We start from the raw sequence: 22,435 nt of genomic DNA, 5'->3' as shown, positions 1-22,435 counted from the left end.
GCTAGATTAAGTCCTATCTTTTTTTAATAAACCTTTGGTCTCTTAGTTGTTGAAAAATTTAGGATCTTTATCTCCTTATCAAGGGGTTTCTTAGCCCCTCATCATTGCAAATGTCTTGAATATCCTTTGTTTGAGCAAAACAAATTGGTTTTTGAGCGTGACAGATCTTGGAAGAAGGTAGCATCCATTGTCTTGCTATTTATTTGGCAAAAGAACACTACCTTGCGCTAATAACTAAGCTCTCCTGTGGAACAGAGAGTTGGATACCCTTTATTATATTCCTCCTAACACTCCTTTTCGTAAGCTAAACTTTGATTGTTTTGTGACAAAAGAAGGTAATGATGCGTGTTTATATTCATCGTTTACCACTTTACCTTATAGCTGTCATGTTTTTCATTCTTTTCTCTCGCATTTTTTAATGTTTTAGTGCAAATTCTAATGAGTAATGACACAACTTTTTTTAGATTATTGCCTATGTAATTTTTTATTTCTTGAACATTTGTCTTGTAGTTTATCACCACAATATATATATATATATATTGTTCTTGCCTTGTTGCAGCCAAACTATAACTCGTCCCCGCAAAACGGTTGGCCGACCTTATCAATGAACCACAATATACCTCAGCCAGCGAATGAAACAGGGAGGGGAGTACCTGCAAAAAGTACTCCGACGCTCAAGTTAGTTAACGAGAATTATTTTGAAGCGAACTTTTCAGCTTAGAATGATTTCATACCTTTGCCGATTTCAATTGTTTCCTTTTATAACCCGGAGATGATAACGGCCATATTCCTTAATTGATTATCTTTGATATAACCGATCAAAGGTCATTTATTGCCATAAACTCAGTAGAGCTAAAGTGTCGGTTAAAAGGAGGTCTACCGAGCTATAACTCGTAACCGATGTATAACGGTCACATCACAACCCCCAAGCTTAGCCTGGGTTTAGATGAGGCAGGTTGAGCTTTAAAATTTGACGCGACCGAGTTATAGCTCGGCGTGAGGAGCCCCCAGGTCAACTTGACGCATCGTACAAATATAAAGTATATTTATTTTATTTGGAATAATAAAAGCTATGAAACAAATTAATGATGGTAGTGTTTTTTCAATGCAAGGTGCAAGTTCCAAGGTTGTCTTGGAACCATTGAAAGTGGACTTTAATGAAGGGTCATGATCTTTAACCTGGAACTAAAAAGTTTTTCTTAAATGAATGGTTAAAAATTTGTTTTGAGTTACATTGGCATAAGGATTGAGCTGCTGCTTTAACCCGTATGTCTTCTCAAAAGGGTTTTTAAAGAATGAGCAAAAGAGGTTAGTAACAACACTCCCTTACCTCTTTACCTTTTCGATTTTCTACTGTTTGAGAGAAAGGAAATGAGTGACAAGAAGGGAAAGGCGTTACCTAAGGTAGAAGATGATGGGTCGTATGAGTGGGTCGATGGAGATGTGAAGATAATGGCTTCTCTGTTTTTTGACAAAGAAAGTGTTGAAGGGATTAATTTGGGAAGGATAGTGAGACCTGGTTTTCACATCGAGATGATTCCATGCAGTCGCATGGATCGTGTTTTTCACAGAAAGAAAGATTTTGAAAATTTTTACATGTATAGCTGCGTCCTCGAAGAGTTGTTTGTGAAGTTACCTTTTACAAAATTCGAATGCGATATATTGAAGCAAATGAACTGTGCGCCTTCTCAGGTCCATCCTAACGGATGGGCGTTTATAAAATGTTTTGCAGTTTTAATGGAATTCTTAGAGATTGAACCTGATATAGAATTATTTTTTTCTCTTTTTCAAGCCAAGGGTATCTGGAAAGGCCTTTGGGTAAACCTAAATAGTACCCCTGGATTTTCTGTTTTTAAATTGTACAAATCTTCTTTCAAAGATTTTAAGGAAATGTTTTTTAAAGTGAAATCATTGGATGAGGAATTTCCTTTTTACTTAGACAAAAATCTTGGGAAAAAGTTTCCCCTTTATTGGTGTTGCCAACCTAATCACATATTGGGTCCCGAACTTATAACACCCCGGAACGAATGTATAATAAGCTTTTTGATGAAAATGGTTGATCGGGGTGGTTTGATATCTGTCTCAAAATTGCTTCCTTGGGAGAAAAATAGGGCGTCTGTTGTAAAATATTTTGGTGAGGTACTATTGAGTTATTGATCTGGATTGTATTGTGCAATTTGTTTACTGAATATTTTCCCTTTCTCTTTTTTGTTTTTTACAGGTGGGAAATACCCTGGAGTTTCAGCATCAAGCATGAGAGCTCGGTTTAAGATGAAAAATTTTGAAGGGTCTTCGTCCAATCCAGAGAAAGTGGAAGGTGAGGCTGAAGTGAATCAACCAGCATGTAAGAAAAAGGGAATTGTTTTCAAGAAAAGAAAGTCCGAGGTAATAAATTTGGATGAAGGTGAGAAAACGATCGATCTTAGTGAATTGGCGAGTTTTACTGTTAAACAAGAAAAACTCCACTCTTTTGAGAAAGAGGGTGATGGGTCGTCATTATGGGACAAAAATTTTCCTTTTAATGTCTTGGCGGATGAAGTTGTTCAATCTGCTTCTGACATGAGTCGTATTGAGGAAGTCGGAGATGTTGGTATAGACCAGTTCATGCAGGTCAGCTAAACTTCGATGTTTGTATTTTTGTCAAAGTAAATTTTTGAAAAAGTAATTTGTATCTGTGTGTTGACTTGTAGGTGTTGGGTTTTCGCTTAGCTAGCATCGATCGAAGTCAAGAAAAAAGGCATAGGAAGATGTTACAGAGTGCTGCGGAGAGTACGGATCTAAAGGGGCAGCTGGAAACAAAAGAGACTATGCTAGCTGAGCTGAAGAAAGAACTTTCTTCTACGAAGGAGAAATTGAAACTTGAAAAAGAAGAGCATGAAAGGGCAATAGAATCATTAGGGAAGAAGGAAAGTGAATTAACCACCATGGGTGAGCAAATTGTTGAGGTAACACTGAAATTGAAACAGATCGAGTCAAGCCGAGAAGCTGATATCCTCGATGCCTTCGCAGAAGATTTTGAGCGTGCCGTCATCCAAGCAAAGTTCCTGTGTCCTGGAGGTGAATTTACTGCTATGGATCCGAGCAAAATAGTTCGAAACGGTCAGTTGGTTGATGACGAGGAGGTGGCAGAAGAAGGCGATGATAACTTGGCCGACTAAAGTATTTAGTTTTATTTTGAACTTTTTGTAATGTCGAAATAGTTAAAGAATATGAACAGTCTTTATGAAAACTGCGTATTTTGAATGGTTTATGTTTGGTCCTAGTAAGGACTATGATACTATACTGTTTGGCTTGCAATTGATATATATCTGATAAATTAGGATATGGTTAGTCCCAATTTTTCTATACACCCCAAGTTAGGGTCTGATTAGTTCAGTGTGCTGATTAAGAATTTATCAGCTTTCGATTTGCGCATGAGATATCAATGTGACTTTTAAGTTTGATTAGTGACCTTTTAGGGCGGTAGTAGGAATTGATCAATATAGAGTCTATTCTCCAAAAGTATATTTGAACAGAGATGACCAGAAAAATAAATTTTATTTAATGCAGTACCTTTACAAATGAAATTAGTAAGCTAGCCTCGTTAAAACCTCCTTGAGCAAAACCCAGCTTTGGGAAAAATCCCAAGGTAGGAAAAAGAGTACCAGCGTGCTGCATTTTGTCAGCTGTAGTATTGCTTCAAGGAATTAACATTCCAGGTGTTAGGTAATATTGTTCCGTCTAACTCCTCCAGATGATATGCGCCCTTGCTGATCACTTGATGAATTCTGTAAGGTCCATCCCATGTTGCGGCAAGTTTGCCATGGGAAGGGGGTCTTCACGCTGCTTCAGTTTTCCTTAACACCAAGTCACCTTCATGAAAAGATCTTGGCTGACCTTCCTATTATGACGCTGAGCTATTCGCTGTTGCAGGGCTTTGTGGCGAACTGCTGCTATGGCTCGTACTTCTTCAATCAAATCAAGCTCGGCTCGCCGAGCATCATCATGATCTCGTTGTGCGTTCTTAAGGAGCCTTGTGAGATTTCGATTGGAATCATTGCATCCGATCCATACACCAAACGAAATTGTGTTTCTTTAGTTGTTGAGTGTACTGAGGTGTTATAACCCCATAGAATTTCCGAAACAAGTTTGGCCCATAAACCTTTAGTGTCATCGAGCTTCTTTCGTAGAGCTTGGAGGAGGACCTTGTTTGCAACTTCCGCTAAACCATTGGATTGAGGATGCTCAACTGAAGAGAAATGCTGTCTAATCTGTAAAATCTGCAAAAAGGTCTGAATATTATAGTCGGTAAACTGGCGGCCATTGTCAGTTATGATATGCCGAGGTATACCGAATCTGCAGATTATTTTTTGCCAAACAAATGATATCATTTGTGCCGATGTAATTCTAGCTAGGGGCTGAGCTTCAATCCATTTGGAAAAATAATCGATTGCCACAACTAAATATTTTACTTGTCTCGGTGCAGTGGGGAAAGGTCCGAGAATGTCAATTCCCCATTTATTAAATGGCTAGCTTACCGTTGAGTGGTGCAAATTCTCGGCTGGGATGTTAATGATAGGGGCGTACTTTTGACAGTGATCACAAGTTCGGACCTTTTTCTAACTGTCCTCCCATATGGTCGGCCAGTAAAAACCAGCACGGAGAATCTTCCGTGCTAGGCTTCTTGCCCCTGAGTGCATCCCACAAATGACCTCGTGAACCTCAGCTAAGGCTAAGTCAACTTCTGATCTGTCTAAACATTTCAACAGTGGTCGAGAATAACCTCGCCTATACAATTTGTCATTCAGCAATGTAAAGAAAGATGCTTGCCGTTTAAACTTTTTGATATCTTGTATTTCTAATGGAAACTCTCCATGCTTGAGGTATTGGATGTATGGCTTTTGCCAAGTATCCTCGGTATCTATATGAAAGGTACTGATTATATTTATGCTTGGTTCATGAAGAGTTGACTGTAAAAGTGAGGCAGTGTGTGACTGACTAGTAGCTAACTTAGATAATATATCTGCCCTATAATTTTGATCTCTATCTATATGAGTAATTTCAATCTTTGAAAAACGAGTTATAAGTTTTTTGACAATTTCAAGGTATTTTGATAGAATATGATCTTTTGTCTGAAAACATTTATTTACTTGTTGAACAACTAATAAGGAATCACAATAAACCTGCAGATTAATAACTTGCAATTCAATTGCTAACCTGAGCCCGGCAATGAGGGCTTCATATTCGGCTTGATTATTACTGGCTTTGAAGGAAAACCGAAGAGAATGCTCAACAACAACTTCTTCAGGATTTTCCAAAAGTATTCCCGCTCCAGATCCTTAGGGGTTTGAGGCCCCATCGACGAATAACACCCAGCTTGTAATTTCTTCGTCCGAACTTGATCCCGTGAATTCGGCAACAAAATCGGCTAAGTATTGTGATTTGACAGATGTTCTAGGTTGATAGTGAATATCAAATTCTGAGAGTTCAATAGACCACTTGATCAGTCTCCCAGCTAGCTCGGGTTTGGCGAGTATGTGGCGCAGTGGCTGGGAAGTTCTAACATTGATTGTATGGATCTGAAAATACAGACGAAGCCTCCTTGCCGAGAAAACAAGAGCATACGCCAGCTTTTCTAACCTCAGATATCGAAGCTCGACATTCTGGAGTGATTTTCTCACAAAGTAAACTGGCTGCTGTGTTTTCTCATTTTCTGCAACAAGAACAGAACTAACCGCCACATCAGTGATTGACAAATATAAATATAATGGCTCGCCGACCTTAGGTTTTTGTAAAACAGGTGGTTTAGAAAGGAATTGCTTTAAACCCTGAAACGCGGCTTCACAGCTTTCATTCCAGTGAAAAGTTGTATTTTTTCGTTGGAAAAAGCTCGCGGATTTGGATGCCAAACATGGCAGGAACCTGCACAATGCTGCTAGTCGCCCTGTCAGTCGCTGAACCTCTTTGATGGTTGTGGGACTGTTCATTTCAAGGATTGCCTGACATTTTTCTGGATTTGCTTCAATTCCCCGGCTGGTAAGGATGAAGCCGAGAAATTTTCCTCCTTGCACGCTAAAAGCACACTTTTCTGGATTGAGCCTCATGTTATAAGCTCGGATCTGACCAAAAATTTCAGTAAGATCATCAATATGGGACTGGCCGACCTTTGTTTTGGCGACCATGTCATCAACATACACCTCTGTTGGTCAAAGACCTTATTCATCAGTCTTTGGTACGTTACTCCTGCATTCTTTAAGCCAAAGGGCATGACGTTATAGCAATAGTTACTATACTCAGTAATAAAAGCTATTTTTCCTGGTCTGATGGATGCATAAAAATCTAGTTGTAACCAAAATATGCATCCATGAAACTCAAGGTACCATAACTACAAGAATTATCTACTAAAGTATCAATAGAAGGCAGAGGATAGGCATCTTTAGGGCATGCTTTATTTAAATCAGTGAAATCGACGCACATGCGCCATTTACCATTGTTTTTCTTTACCATGACGATGTTAGCTAACCAAGTGGTGAACCTGATTTCCCGTATGAAGTTCGCGTCAATGAGCTTTTTGGCTTCGGCCATGGATGCAAGTCGTTTCTCCGTTCCAAGATTTCTTTTTTTTCTGAGATATTGGTCGAGCTGCCGGACTTATGGCTAGCTTTTGGGTGATAATGGATGGATCTATGCCTGGCATGTCTCCTGATGTCCAAGCGAACAGGTCGGCATTCTGTCGCAAAAAATGAATGAGTTTTTCCTTTTCCTCGTTTTTCACGGACGTTCCTACAAAAGTAAATTTGGTGGGATCATCAGTTAACATAAGCTTTGTTAGCTCTTCATTCGGTAAAGGACGATCTTGAAGGTCGGCTCTGAGATCCAGCTCGGTTAGCATTGGTTGCTCGGCCTGTATGGAGTTTACACGCCGCTCGTTGTTTCTCTTGATAGGTTTCAAGCTTGTGTTATAACAGTGCCGAGCTTCTTGTAGGTCACCATGAACTGTGGCCACAATATTATCCTGCACAGGAAACTTGACACAAAGATGAACTGTGGATACAATTGCAGCAAATCTATTTAAGAAAGGTCTCCTAAAATAAGATTGTAAGGACTGAAACAGTTAACCACAAGGTATTGGATATCCTGCGTTCTGGATAATGGTTGCTCACCTAGTGTGGTTTGTAACCACACTGAACCCATAACCGAAACCCGTTCTCCTGAAAAGCCGACCAAGTCTCCTACAGATGGTTGCAAAATGTTAGTACTTAGTTTCATTTTTTCAAATGTGGCAAAAAAATAAGACATCGGCGCTGCTACCTAGATCCAGCAACACTTTTCGAACTATTAAGTCGCCCAACTGGATGGAGATGACAACAGGGTCATCCAAATTGGCATCATTGCAACTAAAATCGGTCGGGCAAAACGTCATTTCGGGCATCTTCTGTGCTGGCTGAGGATTGTTGGTGGTATCCCCAAGGGCCAGCATGGCTCTGTACGTGCGCTTCCTAGCCGAACTTGTGTGTCCACCTCCAGCATAGCCCCCTAAAATGCAGTTAATTGTGCCTCTGGGTTGGGCGGGGACCTTCTCCTTGTCCTTTGATGACGATCCTACAGGGGATGGATCTGTCGTAGGGATGGATCTCTTCTGCATATGACCTGTAATAAATTTATCAAGATGCCCTTGCCTTGCCAAACGTTCAAGAAGATCTTTTGCGATCACACATTCATCGGTTGTGTGACCATACTTCTGATGAAACGTGCAATACTGAGATTTGTCAACATTCTTCAGTTCTGGATAACTTCCGGCCTTTCGAAGGGGTTTGATCAACTTGGAATTCAGTATTTCCTTAATAATATCGTCCCTCTTCGCATTAAACTGCGTGTATGACTCATAACGGGGCGTAGGCTTAAAGCTCTTTCTATTTCCCGAGGTTTGTCGTCGTCCTTGGTGGTTGCCGACTTTTCAGCCTTTCGGGCCTGGCGAAGCTCCTCAATATCTATCTGTCCTTTGGCCTTCTCACAAAACTCGGCTAGAGTCTTCAGCTTGGCTACTGCGATAGCTTCCTGAAATTTTCCGGGGCGAAGGCCGCTCTTGATGGCATGCAAGTGGACTTCAGGGTGGAGATCAGGGATCCTCATGGCTATCTTTGTAAAGCGGGTAATGTAGTCCTTCAGACTTTCTTGAGGACCTTATTTAACGGTCGTCAAATAGTCGGAATCGTGCAAGTATATGGCAGACGCCGCAAAGTGATCCTCAAATTGTTTTTCCAACTCCTGAAATCGCGAAATGGAATCTGCAGGCAAAGAACAAAACTAGTCAAGTGCAGGACCATCTAAAAAGGACGGAAAACAACGACATAAAATAGGGTCAGATGCACCGTTAATGATCATAATTGATCGGAATTTCTTGATGTGTTGTTTTGGATCTCCTAATCCATCATACGGAGTTAACGTCGTCGGTAAAGTAAATTGTCTAGCCAGTTGAAAATTCATGATGTCTGCTGTGAACGGTCCTGTAGAATTGTCAAGCTCGTCTCCCTCGCCCTCGGCTGTAATTTCGTTATTCCGAGGACCCCGCCTTTATCATCCTGGGGCGTCTCCAAGACATGTGTACGGTGTTCATCATCAGTGTGCCGTTCATTACGATCGTTATTGTGCTCGAGGCGAGCGTTGACTAATTGCTCGATTTGTTGCTGCATCCTTTGATTTTCATTCCTCATACGCTCATTTGCCTCAGCCATTTGCTGGTTTGCCTGCTGAAGCTCGGTTTCCATACGAAAGAGCTCAGATGGAGTGGGAGGAGGTGCGTCAGCCATTAATAGTTGCTGGGGTATTTGGGACCTAAGAAAAAAGAATTCCGAATTTCGGCCCCACGGTGGGCGCCAAATGTTCTTGACTTGTTGCAGTCGAACTATAACTCGTCCCCGCAAAACGGTTGGCCGACCTTATCAATGAACCACAGTATACCTCAGCCAGCGAATGAAACAGGGAGAGGAGTATCTGCAAAAAATACTCCGACGCTCAAGTTAGTTAACGAGAATTATTTTAAAGCGAACTTTTCAACTTAGAAATATTTTCATACCTTTGCCGATTTCAATTGTTTCCTTTTATAACCGGGAGATGATAACGGCCATATTTCTTAATTGATTATCTTTGATGTAACCGATCAAAGGTCATTTATTACCATAAACTCAGTAGAGCTAACACGTCGGTTACAAAGAAGTCTGCCGAACTATAATTCGTAACCGATATATAACGGTCATATATATATATTCTAACGCTTAATTAAGTCAACAGAAAGAAATTTATCATTAAAAAAATTTAATAATTTAAAACTCTATTCGGTTATTTATTTATCTTTATGGTAGTCTTTTGATAAAAAAATTTTTTAATTCTACAAGGGACTAATTTTTTTCATATAAAGAATTTTTTTATAAAATTTAAAAATATTGAATTTTTTAAAATTTTACTAGAATATGAAGATAAATATAAAAATAAAATCATCGGAGGCAATTTCTGTTTTTTTAAATAAAAGGAGCAAATCATTAGTAGTATTTTGTCTTCCCTTGATTTTTTTTTCAAGAAAATGATGAGGGATATTTGAGTTTGTTAGAAAACAAATAATTAAAAGCGAATCATGAATGAGGATTTGTGTTTATTTAAAAAAGGATTAATAAAATAAATCATCGAAAACAATTTCTGTAGTACCATTTTATAGTTAAACACCAAATTTGCTACCATAATAAAAATATTTCCTCATGGATATAAGCCGAATTATATTGTATTTCAGATTATAATCGAGTGATTATTACTCCTGCTTTCCCAAAAGATCACTATAATTGTTATTTTTTTAATAAAAAGTCATATGTTGGCGTGATTCTTCGCGAATGTCCAAGAATTCCGGTGACCATTTTCGAATAATAATTCTTTAGACAACAAGGAGATGTCGCGTGTGATAATTTTTGTTTTAACCAAACATCTTGATAATTCGCTTCCCAAGTAGGGCAATTCATGGCTTGTTTCTTCTTTTTAATTTTTTTATCTAAAAATCTGAACCGAATTAAACAAATACATAGGAGACTTGAATCCACAACCTCTTAAATGAGTATGGAAAGACTATGTCATTTGAGCTATTACTCATTGGCCACATATATAGTAGAGTAAAATAGTGTTTCTGCATTAATAAATAGCTATATTTTTTATGGTAATTATTAAAATAAAAATAATAATAATAAAAATATGAATATTTATATTATTTAATTAAATATATCAAATTATTTTATAATTTTTAATTTAAAAATATTATTTATATACTAAAATTAACTATTAAAATTAATTACTATATATTTATATATAAATATATATAATTTAATTTATTTTTAATATATATTTATATTATTTTAATATATTCCTAATGAAATTGATTTAAGTGACATCTCCACGTATCTTTCGAAAATAATTACTTTATTTTTTCTCACATAAAAGTATGTTGACTCTTTTATTTTTTTTTTTCTTTTTTCTTCTTATATATATTTGAAAGTGATTGACTCTTATATGCTTAAGTGAACAAAGTATTATCCTCATTCACCGACCAAACAACTTGCAGTTCCGTTTTGTTAGTTTGAAAATAGGTAACTTCCTTGCTTCATGCAATTAATTACCCCATATCAGGCATATCTTATCTCATCTTAGACTTCACATAAATAGTTTATTACTAATTAATTGACGCGTCTTTCCCTGGTTAGACCCCAATTCCGGACGGTCATATTTGGGGTCACATTTTCAAATCATCATAAGCCAACTGTCCCATGTCCAAACCATTCACTTTCTTTCACATTCTTAACAAAAATACCTAACCAACCTCCATTATATGTGATATATAATTGATAGCAATCGTACTATATTGACATAAGGGTTGATTATTAATCCCTAAACGTTGAAACCTTTTAGTGTTATACTCTGCTGGGCTGTGTAGGACCCTGTTTATGCCCTTTTCTAGTGGGGGCATTATTGTCACCCCAAGAACATCGAAACTCGCACATGAATGTGATATGTGATGTTCATAACTAACTCCTCATTCCATCTTTCTGTTACAGAATCGCAAACAGTGACAACCCAAAAGTGAGTCATAAATATAAATTGAGAAAAAATATTGTTCAGAAATAGTTCTTCTCTTCTAAATTTAAAAATTAACTGAAAAAATTAAAAAAAATAAGTTAGAGGATATGATGTTGTACTATCTTTTTATTTCAAATTTTTAATATCTCGAATTTGTCATTTTTATAGGGAGTGTATATGCAAAAATTTCGACACTCAAATTAACATGAATTACAAAAAAAATTAAAATAAAAATTATATATAAATATACATGTTTAGAATAGTATATATAACTGAATTTAATTGGTTCTAAAATAGTGAGAACGGTCCTTTTCATGAGTTATTTTTCTATAAAAGACTCTTTTATGATTTTTTTTTATAATTCATTATTTTAAGCTTATATATCAATATTATTATTGATAATTATAATATAATAATTAAACTCATAAAATTAAATTATTAAATATTATAATAAATAATAAAAGATTAATATTATTTTTTGTAACATTTTTTTTAATTTAAAAAAATACTTAATCATCAAATCAATTTTTTAAGAGTTCTCGTATATTTAAGCACAATATTGAGTTTATAGAAATGATTCCAGAACAGGTATATAGGTCAACAAACATTGCATGAAATTTTGACTTAGTACCCCAACCGGAGGATAAATTCAATAAACTAACCATACCTTCTAGGATATAATAGAAGACAACCCGCAATATTTAATTAGCACGATAGAGAAAAATAAATGGGTTGTGATTTAGGCTAATTTTTTTTTACAGAAATAAAAGTGATAATATATTTTAATATTGTAATTTTTGGTGTTTTTTAAAATTGTGGAAAGTACACAAATTGAAAGGTTCAATTTCTGTACCTCAAATTTTTTAATTTTTTAACACAAATTCAGACGGTCCGATTTGTGTATCTCTTATAAATCGGACAGTCTGATTTCTGTACTTCTATAAATCGGACGGTCTAATTTGTGTATTTCTAAAAATCGAACAGTCTAATTTCTGTATCTCTAATAAATCGGACGGTCCAATTTATACTTTTCTAATTAAATAATTTCACATTTGAATATAATATCCCAATAATCTACATTTTAAAAAAGCACTACTATTACTCTAATATTAAAAATAAGAAGTTCTGTGATTTATGGTTGAGTAATGAAAAATATATAATTTTCGGACAAAAGAGGATTCTTATTATTATTATTTTTAATTAAAATACTTAGAATCTCTTTGTTTATTTTCTTAATACGTAGATGTTTTGACCATGTGGACAACATATATTAGAGAGTTTCGTGAACCACCAATCCACCGACAATATTTATGTTTATACAAGCCAAAATAGATGTGTTGAATAAGTAAAGCTATTCTATATTTGATTCTAGCATTATTTGCGAGGGAGTAAAGGACCGCTTAGGTATGCGGCAATAGTCAGTAACAGATATTTTGAATTATTATTATTATTATTATTATTATTAATTATTGATTGTAGATAATTTAGATAATTAATAAGTGCTTTCAAAGGGGTTGAAGAGTGTTAGGTTTTGTTTGGATATAGGAAGGAAAATAGAAGGAAAGAAAATGAGAAGAAAGAAAAGTAGAATTATTTATATGTTGTTTGGATTAAAAGAAAATTAATAGAAAGAAAATAGAAAAAAAATTTTCTTTTGCTTGGATTGAAAAAAAATAAAATAAAAATCATAATAATATAAAATTACATTAATACCCTTATTCATATTATATATAAATTATAATTTATTAATAATAAAGGATAAATATATAATTTTATTCATATTACCACATTTTTTTTCATTTTCTTTTTATTTATGAAAAAAAAATAATTTAATAAATCTCATACTATTTTTCTTTTTTTTTTATTTAAACAACAAAAAAACTTACTTTTCTATTCATTTTCTCTCCTCCCATTTTTTTTCTTTCAAATTTTCTCTTTCCTACTATTAAGACTTAAAAGTCAAACTTAGACAAGACTAGTAGTTAATCTATTCTTCATTAAAGCACCTTTAATTTTCCTCAGTCGGTGCCGCCTTAAAATCTTAAGAGCTTCTCTTTTTCCTTTCGTGCAGGGAAACAGAGAAAGTTGAGTCAAGGATTTGGATAAGAAAGAATTGAAGAACGACTTGAACAGTTACATTACATATATACGTTTCAAGGATGTGAGATAAACACTAAACAATAATGCTCACGCAAAACGTTACAGAGCTCAGTGGATAGAGTTGTTATATTGTTCTTATATTATATTGGGGATTTAGGAGTTAGGACCATGACATACACATACATACAGGTCATAGAATTTGTTGCAAAGTTAACATATTAATAATAATATCTTGAAAGATATAATTTCATAATAAAAACAAAGGTGGTAGGATATGTATGAGAATGAGAGAAATGATGAGCTTAAATTTGGGAACAGAGGCAGATGAAGTGGGAAAATGAGAGGGGCTCAACGTGGTTAGCTTTAGCTTCAATAACATTAGAACGAAGAAATAATATAATAACAAGTGCGAACCTTTAAAAGAATGGATATGGAGGTGCGGGGAATCGAACCCCGTGCCTCTCGCATGCGAAGCGAGCGCTCTACCATATGAGCTACACCCCCATGATGCTAATATTGCAATGTAATAATTTTTAATCTAATTAACAGGAACAAGAAAAAAGAAGGAGTGGGTAACGGCGGAGTGGAGGATGCATGTGGGGAAATCCAGCATATGGGAAACGTGGCAATTATCTTGTGCTAGTGCATAGTGTGCATGCAATGGAAGTAATGTTTGCTGTTTGCACTAGTGTAAGGTCCTTAAGAATAAGACCTAGGGCCTCGTTGGGCTAGTATTTAGACAAGCAACTTGGGCCTGTATTATCATGTGGTCCAGGGCGCACAACGAACAAATGCAGCTATATTCGACTGATTTTGATTGATTTGAATCCGGGTAAAATGCATTTTCATTGTTTTCGCACTAGGCGAGATGAATGAAAACAAGGCCAATTTAATAGCTGCAAAGCACGTAACAACTTTACCTAAAGCAGTGGGCTTCGAACGTTCCGCTAGTTATTTAGTCAGTTCATAACAATCTTTCTACGACAGCGACGACTACAACGGAATCGGCTTGCTTCTATTCTCATTGAGATTGGATATATCTGGGAAATCTATTTGAAGTGACCTGAAGATCCGATCCGAATTCAAATATTTTGAAATTAATTTGGTATGATTTTCTCGAATTTAGAGTTGGATAAGAGTATTAAAAACTGACGCAGTCATTATTAAAGGTCATATCTGGATTAAGGCGAACTTAGTTTTACCCAACTTCTATGCATCCTAGGTAGACTTAACAAATTATATATGTTTTAAATTAATTCTAATATTATATTATATTAATTATAAATTTATTACTTTATTTTTAATCACATTTGTTGAATTAAAAAATAGATTAAAGAAACATGAAATTATAATTTATAGACAAACTCAAGTTCAAGTATGGATATCAACTTTTCGATAATAAATATGTTTTTTTTATAAATAAGTGCATCATAATTTTTTGACATAAAGTTTATCAAAACCTGGACTTCACCCGATTTAGACCCAGTTTTAGTGTGGCTCGAAAGCATTGTGATTTCACCGGTTTAGGACCGGGTAAAAATATCAAAAATAGACATGGTCATTATTTGAAGCGAATTTCGGTTAAAGCAAACCTGACTTTACCCGATCCATGTGCATTCCTAATATGGTCTATGAAAGCACATACATTTTTTCGAGTTATTGTTTTCGCGTGTTGAACATATTTTGAATATGATACTCATCGACACTCGTCTGACACAATATCTTAATTAAAAATACAAAAATACTTTTTCCAAACACATTTAAACACAATTAAATACCGTGTCAGTCGTATCCAATCTTATTCTTAATTTATATTTTTGAAATGAGTTTTAAAATAATATACATTATTATTTATTAACATAAAAATTATTTTAAATATTTTATATAATTAAAAAATATAAAAATAATTAAAATATATCATTTATATTTTAATATAAATAAAATAATAAAATATTATTAAAAAATATTTTATATTTTATATATATACTATATCCACATTTAAAAAAAAAGAAAGAAAGAAAGAAAAGAGAATTCATGTGTATAGTCCCATATCATGTCATGTTTTGTGTTTGTGTTCCATAGCATGTGGGTATTTTTGGTCAAGTCATGTGGAGTTTTTTTGGGTCAAAAGATCATGTGGGTTAAGTAACCGCCCACTATCTTGAACGAATTCTGTTTGAAAGTTTCTCAATGTTAGGCCCATAAAGGCTCTTCCTTGTTTAAAATGAATGAATGAATATGTTAATACCCACAAAAAAGGAAAAAAAAAAAAATTGACTGTTTGCTTGATTAGGATTTAGGACTTAAAGAGAATGCAACTGGAGTTTTAGTTAAACGGCTAAATTTGTTAGCTCTTAATATATTGCACCTTAAATATGTGCCTAAGTGCTGATAACAAAAATTTGAAGAATCATCGCCAAAATAATTTAAGTTCATTTTTTATGGCTTATCCATCTCTAAATTATTCATATTGGCAATTTTCGGCACAAGGGACAAGTAGCATTCATCTTGAGCCAGGGATCAATACAATGAGAATGAAAAAAGTGATTACACTGTGGCATGCTCCTTAATGTTTCTTTAGCCTCGTACTCACTAAGACATATAGAACAAACGTTGTCCATTGACATTGTTGGCAATTGTCCACTGTCACCTAGCTGGATAACTGGACATTGTTCTAACTCTATTATTATTGTTGAATTCTCATCGCTGGTGGGAGGGTACCTCTCACTGATGATTGATGATGATTCCATCATTCTTAATCTGCGTAGCTCTCCTAGCTGTCGCTGTTGGCTTAACAACATTCTCCTTGCTCGCGCATGTTGGGTCTCGATGATTCTCTGTCGTAACCTTTCTTGTCTCATCTCCTTAGTTATATGAAATGCTACATAAAATAATAATATTAATATACCTAGCGTTCCCAATGCTATAGCAAACTTGCTCTCTTCCTTTTCACCATAATAATAACTTGGAGGACTTCCACCTGCATGCGCCCAACTCCAATATCAATTATGGAATTTATAATATAAGAGTAAAACCTCTTTTCTATTCCTATTTTGTAATTTAGATATCTCGTATCTTAACAATTAGAAAATAATAATTCACCCTTTATTCTTTTTTTTTTTTAATTAGCCGTATGAGCCCTTATCCTTTCTTTTTATTAGACACATAAGTTCTTTTGTAAGAATTTTTGACAAAAAATAACAAAAAATGAAAAAAAATACTTTCTTGATTAGTTTTTACATAATCGTCAAAATAATGTCTCAATCAAATAGTTATTATTTTGTAGCATTGTTTTGATGATTGTATAGGTAATAAACAATCTCAATCAAATAGTTATCATTTATATAGGACAGGTGAAGATCAGATTATATAAGTTAGAGTCCCGCTAAGAAGCCAATGGAGTATTTGTATAATGTGTACAATAGACTATTTATTTGGCCCAATATAAGTTAAAAAATGAACATCCAGCGTAAAATACTACTAATTTTTCAAACATAATACACCCATACTATATAGAATAACCATCCGAGTACCAGAGATAATAGACTTCTGATATCCTACTGAATCGAACATCCCTATACCCCAATTGTACACATTGTATAGATACTCTATTACTTTCCTATACTTCCTCTATAAGTTAACATTGTACATAAACATTTTCTACCACCTTTTTATAAGAGATTCTCGTTGAAAGGTTTATGCATCTAACAAAAAAAATTAAGAGACGAATTGTCATTTTTTCAATTATTAAGGTATGAGTTATCTAAATCAAGAAAGGACAAGAGTCAGAAAAGAATTTTACTCGTAATATAATCATATGTATGTACACAAATATTATTCGTCCATATATAATATATATTAAAATACAAAATATATATTAAAAATAAATTTATATATATATAATAATTTATTTGGTGGCTGAACTTTTACATCTACATGTTACTTTTCTTTATCATATATAGTTAAATACTTACTAGTACCGGAAAGTGCTTGCATGTGCCCATTACCATTATTATTGGAATAACCGCTGTCAAGTTCAAGTAACATATCTGCACTAACTCCACATTTTCATGTCAGAACAATTTATAATATTATTTAAGGAAATTAAAGGATCCGGTATTGAGATGAAGATTGAGTTGACAATGTATTACCTTGTTCTTGATTTTTGTGGTTGTAACAAACAACGTCAAAATCAGCATTTGGTATGAAGCCACAGTGTTGATCCTCCTTACAATAACAACTAGGCCTAAACCATTGCAACTTCATATCAAAATGAATAAGTTCATCTCTTATTTGCCGTGATGATATTGAAGAATCATCTTCAGAAACATCATTAACGGGAAACAAAGCAGACCCAATATTCCTACACTTTGAACTATAATAATTCTCATTCTCAATATCCGACTCTGACAAAACTATAACAGAATAATAATGCTTCTCATCGTCACTCAGGCAAGGAAGACGTAGTTGTGGATCAACATCAATTCCTGCTAATTCGCTGCAATTGTAAAACATCACTCTCTTTGAATTTGGAAGGCCCCATAGGAAGGGTGAATCTTTGATGAGATCCTTGCCCTGCAAGAACCGTTTAGCAAAACACTCATTAGGGTCGTTGACCCAAATATATTGGTGCTCTAGAGAGATGTTTTTGACGATGAATTCTCCTCCTCCATTTGGGAGACTAATCATCAAATTCCTTTGGTTACACGAAACTTCAAAACCTTGGTACCCGCATCGTGCATCTCCTCCAACAAAGCTAGTATGATCCTGTGTCAAATGGAAAGGGAACTCAATAGCTACTTCAGAGCTTCCACAATATCTGCTTCCACAAGCTGGTGAAGTTGTTTTGCTTCTTGTTGCGTTAGGAAGAAACAAGAGTTCAATAATGGAAATTAAGAACAAAGTTATTAGCAAGTTAGCCATTGGACCAATGATCAACTAACCCAAAGCTATGATTACATTATATGTATGTATGTGCTATACTAATACAACATGGGACATGAGTTTCGTGTTGTCCAAGAAGCCATGTTCTTGTGCCGTGGTCGGGTAGTCCTAGATCTGCTAGAATCTTAGTTTTAATCGTCCAATACTAATTTATGTCTTTTTTTTCCTTATGTAAACAAATATGGACTTATGTATGACCATGCTAATTTGCTTCCGACAATGGACAAAACAAGGCACTAACATTTGAATATAAAAGACGGATCATAACGTAGAAAAAGGAAATCCGATATTTAGGGTTGCAATATTTAATTTGTAGAGGAACAAAAATGTCTATTGAAGAACACTGGTTAAATATTCACTAGTAATCTCTATATTTGGTCGCTTCTGTTCCTTTTTTGCACTATAAGGTACAAAAGCTAAGGAAAGACAAAAATTGTGCACTAATTTTTTTTTAAATATTTGTTATGTGCCTTTGAAAAGTTTTAAAAGTATTTTTTTTGAATTTTTGAATTATGAAAAGTAATAATATTAATGTATGGTGCAATTTTCAAAACTAAATTGCAGCTTTTTAAGAAACAATTTAAGAATTTATAGAGAAGTTAAAAAAAAGTACTTCTCTTGTAATACGACTATTTTTTATCACATTTCTATAAAATAGGCACTTTTAAAGCTAAAAACTCAAATATAAAATAACTTATTTATAAGCTATTTTTAATATAGTCATTTATTGTTTAAACTATTTTGTCAAAAGGGGCTTAATTAAATTGTTTACCCAAACTGGACCTTAGTCTAGCAGCTTAAGGATTAGGTCGTTGATTTGAATTCTATTTAAGAATTTATTATTAGTGAATAGATTGTTGTATATATAAGACAGAATTCGAACTCCCAACACTTATTTAAATATACTAAAAACAAGATAGAGAAAATAGATATTCTACTTTTATGTGAAATTAAAAAAGTAAATTAAATACGTAAAATATAAAATTATAACAAATTTAAATCGTAAAATTATTAGACTTAGTATAAATTTTTGTAAAATCGATTGCTTCATTTAAAATTGTAATATTAAAAAATTTTAAAAATTAAATTAAAATTGTAATTGTAATGCTAAAAGACGAATACTCTCATAAAGACGCTTAAAACGTCCTATTTTTTAAAATGCTTATATGTCACATTATTATTAGACAAATTAGTGAATCGATTATTATCATTAAATTTTTAGTAATCAATAGTTAATTAAATATTCTCTTTCCAATTTTATCTTTAATCCAAATTCATCCTAATCCTAACCTTATCCTTTATTCTTCTATTAACCCACCCCCACCATCGCAATTATTATCGGTATCCATCCAGACTAGGGATGGCAAAATTTCTCGAGACGCGGGGATCCCTGCGAAGACTGCCCCGAATGGGGATCCGATTGTGGGGAATTTTTTCCGTGGGGATAGGGATGGGGGACAAAATTCCCCCGAAGCAGGCGCGGGGAACCGGGCGGGGATCCCCGCCCCTTCCCCGCTATTCTCCGAAATTTATGAATTCCTTAAATTATCCTTAATAGTTTATTTCTCATATATGTTTTTTAATCATTTCTCACACACACGTATATATATATATATATACAGAAACCCAAAACTCCTAATCTTTATTTGCATAACCCTTCTTCAATTCAGAGATCCCTAAGGCTGTTCATACTCCATCCAACCTCTCTGCAGCCACCCCCTCATCACCCTTCTCACCGCATCGTTACACCTCACCATGCCATCACCCTTACCGCGTCGTAATTTTTATTTGCGGCGTTCCTTTTCGTAACTCTGCCGTCGTGTCCATTCTCCTCTCTATTGCCGCATCTCCCACCTCGTCCACTGCTTTTTCCTTTGGTTCGTCGTTGTGTCCCCCCATTGCGTTATTTCGAAAGAAGTCAACATCATGTCATTTAGACTTTTTGTATAAAATCTTACAATTTTTGTATAAGATAGATATTTGCAGCTCTATTCATATGGAAATTAATAATTAGTTAGAACTATTATGTAGATGGAGAATGGGGTCCCCGCGGGAATGGGGCCCTGTGGGGAATGGGGATGGAGAGCAATATTCCCCCACAGCGGGAAATGGGGCGGGGATGGGGAGCAAATCTGAAGGCGGAGATGGGGAGCAGGGAGGCATCCCCCGCCCCTGTCCTGCCCCATTGACATCCCTAATCCAGACTATTATTAACCTCACATTATCGTCATCATCATACATGTCTTCTCATCTCCAATCCACTGCAACCTTCTCTACGCCCGTCTGTCCTCACCCCACCATAGCCGCGTCACCATCAACCCACACTCACCCTTACAATTCGTCACTCACCTCCACGATTTGAGATCTGTAAATTGTAATAAGTTAGATCTAGTTGTTGGTGATGATCAAATGATTGTCGTTGTTGTTGTTTGAAGGTGATATATATTCAGGAGGATTTTTTAGTCTATGTTTATTTTGTTGTTAGAATTTGTTAGAAGATTTGAATTAGTTCTAATTTGTTTAGTAGTATTTTTAGAAAGTTTAAATTTAAATCAAATTTGATCTAATCCAATAAAGATCAAATCTTATTTAAATTAAATTATCTTTAGAAATTTAAATTCAAATTAGATATCTAAAAAGATTTGGCTTATTCTTAGGTTGATCTGTTAGGAGTCTATTTAAAGACTCCTTGTTATTCTTTCTAAATTAATTTTTTGATGAAAAAAATTTCTTTGAGTTTTTTTGAGAAACTTGGGTGTGAAAGGGAGAGGTAGAGTGATTCCCTTAACTGTTGTATCAAACAATCAAATTGAAGTAGAAGGGTCCCTTTCTTTGATTTTTTATCTTACTCTAAGTTACGTTCCATATCATTTGGTATCAAATTTTAGGATTTTCAAGAGTGGTAAAATGTAAGAGTGTTGAGTTCAATTGAGGTAAAAGCCAATTATATAAGTGCAAATACTAGTGACCTAATTCGAGTGCCATCATCATACATCATGAGAAATCAGCGTGTGTCATCATCATATCACAATAAGTTTCTTAAAAAGTTTCGTCAGTTGAAACAAAGTTTAAGATCAGTAAATAAGTACCATAAGGAGTTGCTGTATTTAATATGCAAAACTAACGTTAACAATGGTCCCAAAGTTTTTATGAAAAAATTTCTTGTTGGATTAAACAAAGAAATCGCAGATAAGGTCGAACTTTGCTATTATGCAACAATAAAAAATTTAATCCATTTGGCAATTGAGGTGGAGGCACAACAACAATTTATGGCAACTTGGCACTCTTCAGACTCCAATTCTACATAGAGTTCTAAAGGAGCAAAGTTTAAAGATACAACAAAATTCACTATTGCAGATTTCAAGAAGAATATTACAGATCGACATGAGCAAACTTCTTCTGATCCTTTCTTTAATTCGACTTCACAGGCAGTGATGGAAGAATTTGTTGAGTATGTTGTAGATGGAGATGAGTGCTTGGAGGAACCAAAGGTGCAACAGTTCTTAAAGGGGTTCTTGGGATGTGAGCAATTTAAAAAATAAGAGAGAAAAAAATTTGAGAGAAGAAGAGACTGAGAAAAAGAGTGCGTATTCCAGTGAAAAGAATCAATGTTTGAGCAAAAGAGAGGATTTTGAGAGAGAGAGAGAGAGAGAGAGAGAGAGAGAGAGAGAGAGAGAGAGAGAGAGAGAGAGAGAGAGGAGTCATTGAGAGAAAAAAAACTGAGAGCAATAAACAAACTTGTGAGAGAAATCTTGAAAGTTATAGTTTAGACAATAATGCATTAGTGTCTATGACATTCAAAGAGTTTTCAGTTTCTCATATATCTAACGATGAATTGCCTAGTATTTACATGTTAGATTTTAAAGGTTTTGCATATCTATTGGTGAATTTTGAAAGAATTAATGTGAATGAAAGGAGTGAAGGACAACCAATTTTATTCTATAGTGAGCGGCTACATGGAACATGTCTCAAGTATTCAACATACGACAAAGTGCAGTTTGTTTTGCACAGTAAACTCAATTGATGGACTATTTTTCAAAAGTGGTTGAATAAGATTTGAGGACGAATTCTTTTGCAAAGGGGGATAATGATACGTATTTAAGAGAACTTTTTAGTCTATATTTAGTTTGTTTTGTTGTTAGGATTTGTTAGAAGATTTGATTTAGTTTTGATTTGTTTAATAGTACTTTTAGAAAATTTAAATTTAAATCAAATCTGTTCTAATTCAATAAAAATCAAATCTGATTTAAATTAAATTATCTTTAGAGATTTAAATTCAAATTAAATATCTAGAAAGATT

General features: G+C 34.5%; 2 protein-coding genes and 1 non-coding gene across 3 annotated transcripts; 1 reads left to right on the top strand and 2 right to left on the bottom strand.

The window, feature by feature from the left end:
* Positions 1–1,371: 1,371 nt before the first annotated feature.
* On the top strand, positions 1,372–3,158 carry LOC110262760 (uncharacterized). Its single transcript, XM_088486064.1, has 3 exons — positions 1,372–2,134; positions 2,222–2,610; positions 2,691–3,158. Exons 1-3 carry the CDS (start codon positions 1,372–1,374, stop codon positions 3,156–3,158), a joined length of 1,620 nt encoding a protein of 539 aa, XP_088342190.1.
* Positions 3,159–13,622: 10,464 nt separating this feature from the next.
* On the bottom strand, positions 13,623–13,695 carry TRNAA-CGC (transfer RNA alanine (anticodon CGC)). Its single transcript has one exon. It is a non-coding gene; the product is annotated as a tRNA-Ala (tRNA).
* A 1,961-nt stretch (positions 13,696–15,656) lies between these two features.
* Positions 15,657–18,123, bottom strand: LOC107640258 (RING-H2 finger protein ATL22-like). Its single transcript, XM_021123189.2, has 3 exons — positions 17,343–18,123; positions 17,166–17,240; positions 15,657–16,171 (listed from the first exon to the last, which is right to left on the bottom strand). The coding sequence occupies exons 1-3, from the start codon at positions 18,112–18,114 to the stop codon at positions 15,657–15,659; spliced, it is 1,362 nt and encodes a 453-aa protein (XP_020978848.1). The 5' UTR covers positions 18,115–18,123.
* Between the last annotated feature and the right edge of the window lie 4,312 nt (positions 18,124–22,435).

The sequence above is a fragment of the Arachis ipaensis genome, chromosome B5 (genome assembly GCF_059453495.1).
Source record: "Arachis ipaensis isolate K30076 ecotype BB chromosome B5, ASM5945349v1, whole genome shotgun sequence".
Classification (NCBI taxonomy): domain Eukaryota; kingdom Viridiplantae; phylum Streptophyta; class Magnoliopsida; order Fabales; family Fabaceae; genus Arachis; species Arachis ipaensis.
Note: the sequence above shows the minus strand (reverse complement) of the source record. Positions and strands in the feature narration are given on the sequence as shown.

Coding starts and splice junctions, on each gene's coding strand:
- LOC110262760 (XM_088486064.1), top strand. CDS start 1,372: ATGAGTGACAAGAAGGGAAAGGCGTTACCTAAGGTAGAAGATGATGGG. Junction 2,135..2,221: donor GTCTGTTGTAAAATATTTTG/GTGAGGTACTAT, acceptor TGTTTTTTACAG/GTGGGAAATACCCTGGAGTT. Junction 2,611..2,690: donor GTATAGACCAGTTCATGCAG/GTCAGCTAAACT, acceptor GTTGACTTGTAG/GTGTTGGGTTTTCGCTTAGC.
- LOC107640258 (XM_021123189.2), bottom strand. CDS start 18,114: ATGGCTAACTTGCTAATAACTTTGTTCTTAATTTCCATTATTGAACTC. Junction 17,241..17,342: donor CCACAAAAATCAAGAACAAG/GTAATACATTGT, acceptor GAGTTAGTGCAG/ATATGTTACTTGAACTTGAC. Junction 16,172..17,165: donor GCAAGCACTTTCCGGTACTA/GTAAGTATTTAA, acceptor GGGCGCATGCAG/GTGGAAGTCCTCCAAGTTAT.